Raw genomic sequence first — 12055 nt, 5'->3', positions numbered from 1 at the left:
TCCTCTGTGAAGTTTTTCATTTTTTCGAGATTAATTGTTAGTTGTGACTTACACTGTACCATAGATGACAATAGCTTCTCATGGACATACGCAAGCATTCAACAGCTTCAATCACTCGCAGTCACAGTGAGATGATGCTGTCGATTTACATTGATTCTCTAAGAAAAAGCCCGACGTGCAGAATGCGATGCCCTGACAAAAGCTGCAGCATTGTCGCATAATGTAGGCATTGGTAGCAGAAATCGGTTCATTGGCAAAGGCATATAATAATGGCCTTGCCAAGTCCTTTGGAGGCAAAAGTGGGGGCTATGGAACTTCATATATTTCTCTAATGAATTTGCCTTACCGATAACATGACAAAACATACACTGATTTGGGTATTTCCAAAGCACATAAGATCATATACAAAGGAAAGAACACAGCAGTGTCCAGCTGAAAAAGATGGCTAAAAGCATTCATAGGAGAGCTGATGTATCTTTGAGGTGATATCACCAACATCCAAGGCAAAACGTAAAGATTGCCTAAGGGAGAGCTTGAAAATTTGAAAAGAATCTACATTAGAGCGGAGGAACATATAGCCATTGTGTTGACGCCACAGGTCCAATAAGCCCAAATATCTGACCCATATGAAGAAGACCGCCAAATCGCTGTAAGGAAGGCGGGAGAATGCCAAAAGCCCAAAACCGTTTGTGGAAGTGTATGGAAGGGAAACAGAGCTGCATACAAACTCGAAGAAAAGCTTTAGTAATGCAGCAATCCCAGAACATGTGACTAGCAGTCTCCTTTGAAGTCGAGCAATGGACACAACGATAAGAGCAAATATGACGTCCACTGAGAAAAGTGCCCACCGGGAGAACTCCAAGCAAGCATCTCCAAAGAAACAAACGCTCCTTCAAAGGCAAGTGGCTCTTCAAGGGGGCAGAGAGAGGCTTCCTCCACCAAGTATCACACTTGTGCATGGACCATAGGGCATTAGAATGGTCAACAAGCCAAGGCTGACGATAATGCATACACAATCCAAACCAATGAGCGGCAATGGGAAACCGAATGATGTAGCCCACCTCATTAACCACATCATCAACTACACGAAGGCCACGACAAGAGAGGAGGAAATAAGCCTGACGAGGCGAACGGTCAACCAAAGTAAGAGAGAATGCCCGACTCCAATGAACTCCAAGCAAAGTGAATTCCCTTCCCATAGTTGTCCACCGTCCCATGATAAATGACTTGTTACAATCTTCCAAGCCGAAATCAAACTAGAAGCAAGAGGAACAACCAAGATTGTGCCCTTTCATCTTGCCAAACACTAGTTCCCAGAGAGATGAATGCAATGCAAACCTTACAGCTTAATATAGCTAATTCACCTGGCAAGCATAATGTTATGCTTGACAGGTAAACCGAACCCAACACATTACATATATCTCCACTAGTAGCTTTTTGTCAAGAAAATTTTTGCCCTTTCATATACACAGGATCACATACCATAAGACAAAACCTAAGCAACCAAAATGTGGACTTGGATGTTAAACCTCCTCATTAAAAGTACACACATTGTGTGTGTGTGTGTGTGTGTGTGTGTGTGTGTGTGTGTGTTTTGAGAGGCATTTCCGGCATACATCTTGCCATTGGTGCTATGTTGTATGCTATTGCGACGCATCCTTTGTTGTTGTACTCCGACTCTTTAACGGCATCTAGCCATGCCAAATTCTTGGATTGGGTTGAGAATAAAATTAGTCCTAAATTGCATTATTGGAAATTGTCTCTCTGGCCGTTACATGTAAGACTCAGAATAGTGTAGTCCATTTTGGTGGCATACATGCAATTTTTTCTCTCATTATTGCATTGGCCACCTCATCGTCTTCGGACCTTCATGTCTACGATTTTGGAGCATTTCTAGTCTACTTGCTCCTAGAAAAAAGGCCTATTGTTGCTCGTTATGAATAAACTATGTACTCCAAGGCATTGTGGTGGTCTGGATATTCTACATTTGTGTTCTCATGTTATTGCAAGGAAGGCCACTTTGTTATTAGTTCTAGAAGAGCAAAAGAAGCCATGGACGCTAATGTTTGCGTTTTTGTGTTTTCATGCGGTTTCTACACCAGCTTTTGGGCATTGGCAGTCTTCTTATTGGGATGTGGTTTTTTATAAACTTGAAGCCACGATACCTGGCTGCTTCCTTGCTTCCAGTCTTGTAGTTGACTAGAAAATAGTGACGAAGGAGTTGTCTTGGCATGATCGAGATGATGTGAATGGCTATTTGCTCATAATGGAGAGTTTGCATTGGAGTCTGGTTTTTTATTAGACTTTTGTTCAACGGTTTCCCGAACAGGCTTATTGTCTCTCTCGGAAAGGCATTGAAAGTATATCGGATGTGATCGATGTTGATGGACAGGTGCTCTCGTTTAGGCAAACTGCTCTAACTTTTGGTCTTGGAATGCATTATAGACACATGTCACACACCATTAAGAATCTGGTTGATTCCATATCTTCTATTCCGTCGCTTGTTGTTGAGGATCGATTCTGTGATTGGCATTATGTTGGTTCTTCGATCCTTACTATATCCACAAAGAGGGTGTATGGTCATTTGTAGTCATCTTCTTGAAGATAGGAACATTGTAATAAGGTATGGAATATGAACAAAAGTGATGCATGGTGGCAACTTAAAGTTATGAAAGTGTGGCATGCTAAGCTTCCTTTGAAGGAGCGATTGTTTATGTGGAGATGCATCATTGGGGTCCTCCCAACTAGCGGGTTTTTGCACTCTAGAAGATTAGCTTCCTCACGATGTGTTCGTTGTGGTGCCAATATTGAGAATATTCCACATTTATTGTGGCCTTGTTCTCATACGAAACAGTTTGTAGGCTATATCTCTACATCTCTTCACATGGTTTCCTTGGAATATCTTTTGGTCGATATTTCTAATTTGGGTGCTTCCACCGCTTAAACCATATGCACTCTTTTTTTATTGGGTTATATTTTGGGTGCTCTGGAGAGTGTGGAGAGCACATAATTTCCTCATGTTTCAGCAAATTCAAGTGGAGTATGTAAGTACCTTTCTTCAAAACATCTCTTCGGTAGTTTCTCAAAGTTACAAATGACTTGGATGAGCTCCCCTCTCTTCATTACGAGCTCTACTATGACTGTTTCTGATTTACCACTTGTAACATTTTCTATGGGTTTTCCTTGACCCGAGGTTTCCCATCAGTAATTCAATCCGACATTACTATAAAAAAAAAGTGTGTGAGGCAATACAACCATCCTCTTGGAGCGTATCGTCCAGGAAGTGTGTTATACACCCCACTCATATCTAGCAAAATAATTATTGATAGTTGCAGAGTGAATATTCTTTTCCATCTTGAATGTGAGTTTTCTAATTGTGGGCGTCCAAATTTCTGGGAGCAAGTAGACCAGAAATGCATTACTGGGATGATTGCAGCACTCCCTTTGACAGGATCAGCTTGTTACATGCAGGTACGTTTTATTAGGTTCAGTCAATATAGAAGGCTGACAAATGCAAGTAACAAGCTAGTCATTGGATTGCTTTGTACCTTCTTGAGTAGTCTTTCTTCTAGACAATCACCTCACCTTGAGTCCCTTCACAAGCTTGGTTCTGTGACTTAATGGCCGATTTATCAATGCAGACTACGGAATATGGCTGGGGCTCCCAAGTTAATCGATGTTCCTTTGTAGGAAGAGTAAAGAAAGAACCCATGACTTGAATAGAGACAGCATTGAAAATATACACTGCACATAATTAGTACAAATGGCGCATAACATTAGATGCCAATAAGGTCAAATCTCTCTCTCTATCTCTCTCTCTCTCTCTCTCTCTATATATATATATATATATATATATATAGACTCGTCAGATAGATCTTTGAAGTCTCTTGGGATTGTTCCTATAACGCTAAAATGTCCCTTCTCTTCTTCTCTCAAATCAAACTACCTGGCAAAACTCAAACAACCTCAGAGTACTTCACCTGTACATTAAATCTTATCTATACACGCAAGGAAGACGCTCATGGGCCTTCAAAAGATAAAACCACCATTCTTCGAGGCTAGTCAGTTCTTATTCCCATGGTGAGGTGTTTCAAACTCTTAACTAAACGCTGCCACAAACTCATTTCCCTCCACCTTCACTATCAAAGCAACCCCAATACTTCCTTGCAAAAAATTGCGCCCGAACTGCACCTTACACAAGTAACAACCGTATCATTAACTGCAAAGATGGATAATTCGGCACAGAGAGAGACAGGTATTCATTTATATCAAGAAAACACACACAAATTAAAGACAATTGTAACTGCAACAGCTAAAGATGTTTCCAAACATCCCAGTCATGATTACAATACGTAAACAGAAATATAGTCGAGTTTCCTTCACATTTGACGCAACTTCCAAACCAAGATTTTTAAGCCACTATATGACAACTAGCAGTGCTAAAAATACAACTTTTAAAAAATACTCTTTGCTTTAAAAAGAATCGAACACTCTCCAAAAACTTCCAAAATAGGAAGGTAGAAGTTATATCTGAAGTTAGGCTGGACAAAGATGGGATCCAGTATCATTTTTGCAGTAACACTAACAATCTAGGACAACATAACAGAACAGAAAAAGGAAGCCTTTCACTCCATCATCTCCAAAGCCTTGATATCAAAACCAGGCATCTCAAAAGAAGTCGCAAACTTCTCCACAGCAACCTTCAGCTCCTCCATATCCTTATTCTTCGTTAAACCCTTTTGGAAATCCTTAAGAAGCTTTCCATGCTCTTTCTGTATGGCAAGAGTGATGTCCACTGCCTTGGTGAGGAATTCTGCAATCTGCTCAAAATCTGCCTCCTTCAACCCTCTGGATGTCATTGCAGGAGTCCCTGAAAAGCTTTTGATGTGAGAAAAGAGCCCCTTTCAGTGTGCAAGTAAATTCAAGAGTGCAAAAACCTTTCTTACCTATGCGCACTCCTCCAGGCGCAAGAGCACTGCTATCTCCATAAACAGCATTCTTGTTCAAAGTGATATTGCAAAGATCACATAACTTTTCCACCTTGTTTCCTGTGGGCAAAAAAACAACTATAGAAGAAGGAAACCACCACAGAGATTCCTCACAGCACCATTACCAAGACTTACCAGTAAGACCAAGAGGCCGTAGATCCCACAACACCAAATGATTCTCTGTGCCATCAGTAACAATCTTGTAGCCCTTCTTCATCAAGGCATTGCCCAGAGCCACTGCATTGGCCTTAACCTGCTTAGCATACACCTTAAAGCTGGGAGTCAGTACTTGCTTCAAAGCAACTGCAAGAGCTGCAATCTGGTGATTATGAGGGCCCCCTTGAAGTGAAGGGAACACGGCAAAATTGATCTTGTCTTCATAGTCATAATTGGTAGGTTCTTGTCCCTTTTTGGCTGGCTTTGGTCCCTTCCGATAGAATATCATACCAGCCCGTGGTCCTCTTAGACTCTTGTGGGTGGTGGTTGTCACCACGTCACAGAACTCAAATGGATTGTTGGCCTCCTGCATTTCCACAAAGTTCAAGAAAATAATTTGTATCAATAACCACTACTTCCAAACAGTGTTTCGCCTCACAACAAGATTAGGGCAGTCAGAAAAACACACAATGCATTGCTAGCAGGATGAATTTCCAGCAAGCATCAACAGCTTCTTCAAAGCAACAATGCGAATAAGCCACTAGGAAAGAGCCAAAAAACACTTCAAAGGCTGCACATGAATGCAGATTTAGGCTCCCCAAACAGCTCACCAGAACCATGAGCAACTATGCCATGACAGGGTATGGAAAAAACTGGGATATACATTTCGTGCAAAAACATGATCAAGGTCAAAATGAACACTTGGTTATGGTGGCCAGAAACGTCTTGAACAGAAGAGCACCACAACTCAAGAATGGGAAACTTTTCTGCAATTCTAAACTGAATTGATCTGCATGGAAGAAGTGCTGCAAAGCATATACAGAAAGAACCTTAGGAGAGAGGTAGTTAGCCGCACGAGCATAATGAGCAACTTATCAGATAGAGCCATTGGAGCAGCAATGCTCATTAAAAGTTCATTGAATATCCATTTAAATTATTCACGTAGCATTACCTCACATTTTCCAACCACATTAGAATACAAAAAGAGCTCAAGCAGCCCAAAGTCAAACCACCAGATCTTTGGTGCTCACAGTCGGCCAACATAAGCTATTACAGTTTCGAAAAATTGAAACAGGCATGAGTTGTCAGATGTAAATTCGCTAAGCAGAAACGCTGCTCAAATTTGATGGATCCAAGTAGATCTTCGATATTTCACAAAATATTAGTACATTGAATGGACGCAAACACATCTCAAGCAGATCTTGCAATGGTTTGAACTAGCAATCATTGTAAAGTTGCATCAGTACTATCATGCATAGCACATTGCATAGCATTAGAGTAGACTGGAAGGGACACAGCTAGATAGGTTCAGATAATATTACTGAATGAACCACTGTAAAACCTACTCATTGTTGTTGTTCTTGATCCATGTCATGTATGTTTGACAGTTCATATGCTCTAAAAAGAACAAATGGACTTTAGCCTCATTAACACAATGCAGACAGGAAACACCTAAGATTGCAGAATGAAAAAGCAGATCTACTCCAATGACAATGTTTGCTATGTTCAGCTTAGAAAGAAAACATACCTGTGCAGCAACAAGGCCACTGATATGAGCCATATCGCAAAGAAGAAAAGCACCACACTTGTCAGCAATGGCACGAAGCTTCCCATACTCCCAGTCCCGAGGATAGGCACTGCCTCCACATATAATCATACGAGGGCGGAAATCAAGGGCCTTCTCTTCGAGCTTAATGTAGTCAATGTAGCCAGTGGCAGGATCAACCTTGTAAGGCAGACTTTCAAAGTAGATGGAGGTAGCTGAAATCTTCTTACCTCCAGAGGTGTAGTAGCCATGGGTGAGGTGACCGCCAGAGGGCAGATCAAGGCCCATGATGCGGTCGTGAGGATTGAGGAGAGCCGTGTAGGCAGCAAAATTTGCAGGGCTGCCAGAGTAGGGTTGCACATTGACACCCCATTTCTCAGGATCGAGGTGGTAAGCTTGGAGGGCACGAGCTCTGCAGAGATTCTCAATCTGATCGATGTACTCATTGCCACCGTAGTAACGGTTTCCAGGAAGACCCTCTGAGTACTTGTTGGTGAGGGCGGAGCCGAGAGCTTCAATGACGGCCTGCGAGGTGAAGTTCTCAGAGGCAATGAGTTCGATGCCCTTCCATTGTCTTCCTTTCTCCTTCTCGATGAGAGAGTAGATCTCCTCGTCCACAGCCTTCAAGGGCGTGTTCCCCCATTCTGCAACGCTGGAGGAAGCCATGGCTAGAAACGCTCCACCCGAGGAAACCAACCTCCCAAATCACTTACAAAAGGGGGGGTTTATGAGCAAGGTATGGCTCTCCTAAGAGGGTTTTGAAAGGTTCCCAATTATATAAAGGAAGACCTCTCGTTAAAAAGTTAGTTGGTGTGTGTGTGTATGTGTGTGTGCGGCCTAAGGCAAGATTCAAAAGGCCCCCTCAACTACCCCTCTTTGGAGACCTTGCACATCATGGATGGACACTTTCGTCCCACCATTTGGAGCACACAAAAAATGGCTTTATTAGTTGTCCCTAGGCTAGGGCGAGCCTCATCGCTAGTTCGCATCAGATGTTCTCCAATGGGCATCTACAATGGACATTAGACACTCGGGATCGTGGGCCATAGTTTGGACCATTGCAATTCTTGCAGTATACAATGCCGCTTCATCTCAACCAAAGATCGCCCCTCAACCATCCCACCTATTTAGGGACATGGGTTGTCTACCCCATTTTCAGCATTCCATAATTTCATTTCTTTCATTGTACATAGTGTTTACCACCGTTGGATACCAGTCCATTATACAATAATGTTAACCGTGATCATCATCAAGCACTACCTACTTAATTATGTGTCTCATTATTAAAAGCTTTGCTTTTGGTTTGCATCTTGGCTTAAGTAACCAATTTCAGGCCGCTCCACGACAGTAAGCGACACAACTTCGAGAGAGAAAAATTGGGATCTATGACAAAGGGGCCTATGCTGATCTCGAAGCGGAAGGCAACATGAGGCATGCTAAACCCGACCATAGATGGATGATGGGCAGCCACTCAATGTGGCCACGGAGCGAACCTCAAAGTCCAAGGCGCATGGCTACCCTACCTAGCCTACACATGGCTCATGTAGCTGAGAGCCTCTTTTGGCCTTTTTAGTAAAAATAAACATGGATGGGGGGGGGCAAGTCCATGCCTTCCCTCTGCTTTTTATAAATTGAGGGCACTCTGCGTCCGAAGATCTGAGATATGTGCGAAACTTTGCTGCCATGGATCCCTCTTACCCACCCTTCAATGCACCATGCCACTTAGTGCTAAGGATGACCGCTATGTGGCATTTGCTCATGGGTTTAGTCACCAAACTTAAGAAAAGACTAAATCCTTGTCAATTCGTTGATATTTATGTTCAATGTTCATGAGGCATTTTTAGTGCCAAAGGGATTTGATGAAAGCCTCTGCACATGCATTGGAAAATTAGTCATTAGCTGATGTGGCTGAAAGATTCCTCTGCGTCCTAAGGATCTTCAAAAGCAGGTTCAATACGGATGGTTACTTGTGAATATGCATTTTGATTACATGCTATTTGATCCGAGAATAGCACACCTACACCATAAATGTTTAATGTTGATTGATACAGGAAATATATGCTCATGTGGGTATTATGTTGCTCCACTATTGGGGCAATTTCTTATTATCCCATTTGATCCTGGGGGCTACTTGTTGAGCTATATATAGTGTCTCTATATATAGCACCCTGGTCCCCTCTATATAAACTCATCTCGTGTAGTCATTGGATACACTTTGGGGCTTGTACATGTTGGTGTCATCTCTCTCTCCTCTTGTCTACATGTGCTCTCTCCCTCCGGTTCTACAAGATATATAGGTCTCTATATATAGATCCAACACTACTGAAGTGTCTCTATATATAACTCAACACTACTGAAGTGCAACTTGCAGTTTCAAGGATATCAATTATTTTCTTGTAGCAGGTTACTTGGCTCAACAGTAGTGTTGAGCTATATATAGTGTCTCTATATATAGCTCAACACTAGTGAAGTGCAACTTGCAGTTTCAAGGATATCAATTATTTTCTTGTAGCATGAGGTTACTTGGCACTAGGTTTTGTTTTTGGATTTATGCTATGAAGAGAAGAGTTTTGGGGTTTGTGTTCAGTAATCTTACATGGCTAGCTTCCAGTTGACATCTTTGGACTATTGATAACGTATCTTCACATCTTTTGAGTTGGTTCTACTACCAGAACTTGAAATAAAGGACTTGATGGCCATTCCGTGTGCAGACAGAAAGGCATATTTGAGCTTGACAGGGTTCCCTAAAGCGAGCTTGATGGTCAAGCCGTGTGCATCATCAACTGGAGCACTTGAGTCTGGCGGGGTTCAGTAAACAGATTTTCCATAATTGAGTGCTTTGGAGATACGACAGATACGGTTCAAATAATTCTAATGGATAGCTACTTAATGCTTAAGCCAGACCATTGATGATAGGGTTTCAGCCTTATCTTGTTTTCCAAGTACTTACCAGTTATGTGAAGACCGGTTGGCACAGACCGGAGGTTGTGCACGTTCAAAGGGGGTGGATGTCGTGCAGCTCCGCTTCCAGTACGGTGGAAAAAAGAATGCCAAGATGAAGATCGGGTCTATTTGAAGGATAAACTTAGTAGTGCATTAGTAGCATGATATGCTAGCAGATTATGCTTAGCACTGCTTTGATTCGAAATGTTCTGCTTGAAAATACTAATCAACATAAATACCTAATGTGGTGCTCTTATCAAAACAATTATCATCACTTGTAATGCCTTGATTGCAGTATATAACGGCTTTGAAGGGAAGGGATTTTTCCAAAAGCTATCATCTATGTTTGGATCTAGAAGGAAAGCGGCTTTACAAAGCCTATGACATAGACAAGCGAGGTTATTTCCAGTTCGACGGGGGCTATAGAAGGAATATATTATCCCATGCAAAGCTTTGGTCAAAAAGCGTGCCTAATATGTGCTCTCATGAGACCATGTTCTTGGTGGGATTTCGATCAGAAATGTCATCACTTGGAGCGCCTAGAGAACGTGGGAACGAAGACTAGAAGGAGTTTTTTTTTAACTATCAAATTCAGTTAAAATTTTGTGAGGCAATGGATATTTCAATGCCGTCACTGAGCTGATGGGCCGTCAGCAATTGCAGAGGTGGGGAGAGGGGCACGAAAGTTTGCATGGAAAAGAGAGGGGGCAACTACAGAAGAATAAGGCAAGTAGGGATGCTATTGGAGCTCACTACGCGGCATGGAATGCATGAAGAAAGGGTCGCCAGGTGATGGGGGCCAGGAGAGAGACTGCAGAGGCGGCCTCAAAAGAGCTCGCCAATGGCATGAAATGAGGGCTGCCATGAACTGCAGGTGAAAAAGGGGATCTGCGCTAGCAGCCAAGCAAGAGGAGACGAGTGGGCTGTAGATGGCATGGCCGTGTTCAGAGGACCGTAAGCAACAGGGAGCAAGGGGATCTGTGCTAGCAACCAGGCAAGAGGAGACGAGTGCCGTGTGCAGAGCACCGTAAGAAACAGGAGTCAAGGGGCTGCAGATAAGGAAAGGGTCAGCTAGGCAAGAGGAGACGAGTGGGCTGTAGATGGCATGGCCCGTGTACAGAGGACCGCAAGCAGGGAGCCAAGGGGCTACATATAAGCAAGGAGCGACCGCCAAGGTGAGGGGGGAGAGAAGGTGCCTGAGAAAAGCCATCACCGAGGCAAGGGTGGCGAGGACTGCTGTAGGGCCAAGAGGAGCCGAGGTGGTCACCACCAGGAGCATAAGGAAAGGAGAGCTACACATTGGAGGGCCAGGAGGAGACCCTTGGGTATTGAAAACAGAGCCGCGAGGCCGGCTACAAGGAGAGAAGCCACTAAGGTGCTAAGAGCGCAAGGGCTGAAGCCCGCGTACAAGATTGAAGGGTGGGTCTATAAGCATCCTGCAGGTAGGGGGCCGAGAGCTTGGGCTACGGATGAGCTAGAGGTATCCTCTGGTCCGTGTACAGAAGGTGGCATTCATGCGACAGAACCAAGTGAAGGCCGGAGTGTTGACTTCAGGTAAGGGCCACAAGCTAAAAAAGAAGGGCACTACTAGGTGCAAAGGGCTGAATGATAGTATCTCACTCTCTCTCATTCTAGTTTTATCTTATGCTTCACTATCTTATACTTAAAGTGCTATAACTCGTCAACATAATCTCAAGATCCATGCTTATCTTTCTTAAGCTCTCTCTCTAGCTATACTTTCTACATCTACATACATATTATGTTAACATCACTTATAACTTTATGCCCTATTTTCATGTATCTCGACGACAGTAAAGCAAGCAAGTGGATTTATTGTTGGAGTTAGAGTTAATGACCTAACCCATTGTTGTTATCATTTAAGTGATTCTAAGCGGTCAAGCCGACCAAACCTTGTTCAAGTTATTTTCAATTTTTGATGATATAGTGCTCATTTGGGTATCTTATTGGCTTGTATATCGCTGTTTTTGCTTCTTCCTCTCTACCACCTCTCATAGCGAGAGGCCCCGAGCCTTCCCGGCTCACCTTTTGAACACAAATCCCCCGACACCGCTGTGGCAAAGACGTGAAAGTAGGGCTAGGGACGCAGTTGGACGCGTCGATAAGAGTTTATCTTCCTTATATAGAAAGCTCAATTCAAAATCAGTGCGCGATGTGTTGCCTCATGTGCGCAGAATGAGGATGGTGTCTGCTACAGGCTTCTCACTTGGGGAAGCGGAAATGATTTTTTTTGCCTCATGTGCGTAGCCTTTGAGCGATGGATTGTGCCATGGCTTAATCTCACACCTAGCATACACTAAATTCAGTTATTTTATCTCTTATTTTAGTAAGAAAAAAGGAATTGATTTCTCTTAGACGAAAGACCCTCAGAATGCCCAAATGGTGTTGACTATGAGGGCAAGTA

The 12055-nt window shown here is 43.0% G+C and overlaps 2 protein-coding genes across 2 annotated transcripts; both read right to left on the bottom strand.

Moving 5' to 3' along the window:
• Positions 1-4452: 4452 nt before the first annotated feature.
• Positions 4453-7439, bottom strand: LOC147432241 (serine hydroxymethyltransferase 4-like). The gene is made up of 4 exons (XM_086492201.1): positions 6673-7439; positions 5124-5511; positions 4947-5048; positions 4453-4870 (listed from the first exon to the last, which is right to left on the bottom strand). The coding sequence occupies exons 1-4, from the start codon at positions 7354-7356 to the stop codon at positions 4626-4628; spliced, it is 1419 nt and encodes a 472-aa protein (XP_086348327.1). The 5' UTR covers positions 7357-7439; the 3' UTR covers positions 4453-4625.
• A 2931-nt stretch (positions 7440-10370) lies between these two features.
• LOC147432240 (uncharacterized) lies at positions 10371-11575 on the bottom strand. The gene has a single exon (XM_086491549.1). It carries the CDS (start codon positions 10931-10933, stop codon positions 10373-10375), a length of 561 nt encoding a protein of 186 aa, XP_086347675.1. The 5' UTR covers positions 10934-11575; the 3' UTR covers positions 10371-10372.
• Positions 11576-12055: the final 480 nt, after the last annotated feature.

This window comes from Adiantum capillus-veneris, chromosome 20, assembly GCF_014529385.1.
Source record: "Adiantum capillus-veneris isolate H3 chromosome 20, ASM1452938v2, whole genome shotgun sequence".
Taxonomy (NCBI): domain Eukaryota; kingdom Viridiplantae; phylum Streptophyta; class Polypodiopsida; order Polypodiales; family Pteridaceae; genus Adiantum; species Adiantum capillus-veneris.
The sequence above is the reverse complement of the archived record's forward strand: the minus strand, read 5'-3'. Positions and strand labels throughout refer to the sequence as shown.

Excerpts from the sequence above, each read along its gene's own strand:
- LOC147432241 (XM_086492201.1), bottom strand. The coding sequence starts at position 7,356 with ATGGCTTCCTCCAGCGTTGCAGAATGGGGGAACACGCCCTTGAAGGCT. Across the intron at positions 5,512-6,672 it reads GTGGCCTTGTTGCTGCACAG|GAGGCCAACAATCCATTTGA; the intron begins GTATGTTTTCTT and ends GTGGAAATGCAG. Across the intron at positions 4,871-4,946 it reads GCCTGGAGGAGTGCGCATAG|GGACTCCTGCAATGACATCC; the intron begins GTAAGAAAGGTT and ends AAAGCTTTTCAG.
- LOC147432240 (XM_086491549.1), bottom strand. The coding sequence starts at position 10,933 with ATGTGTAGCTCTCCTTTCCTTATGCTCCTGGTGGTGACCACCTCGGCT.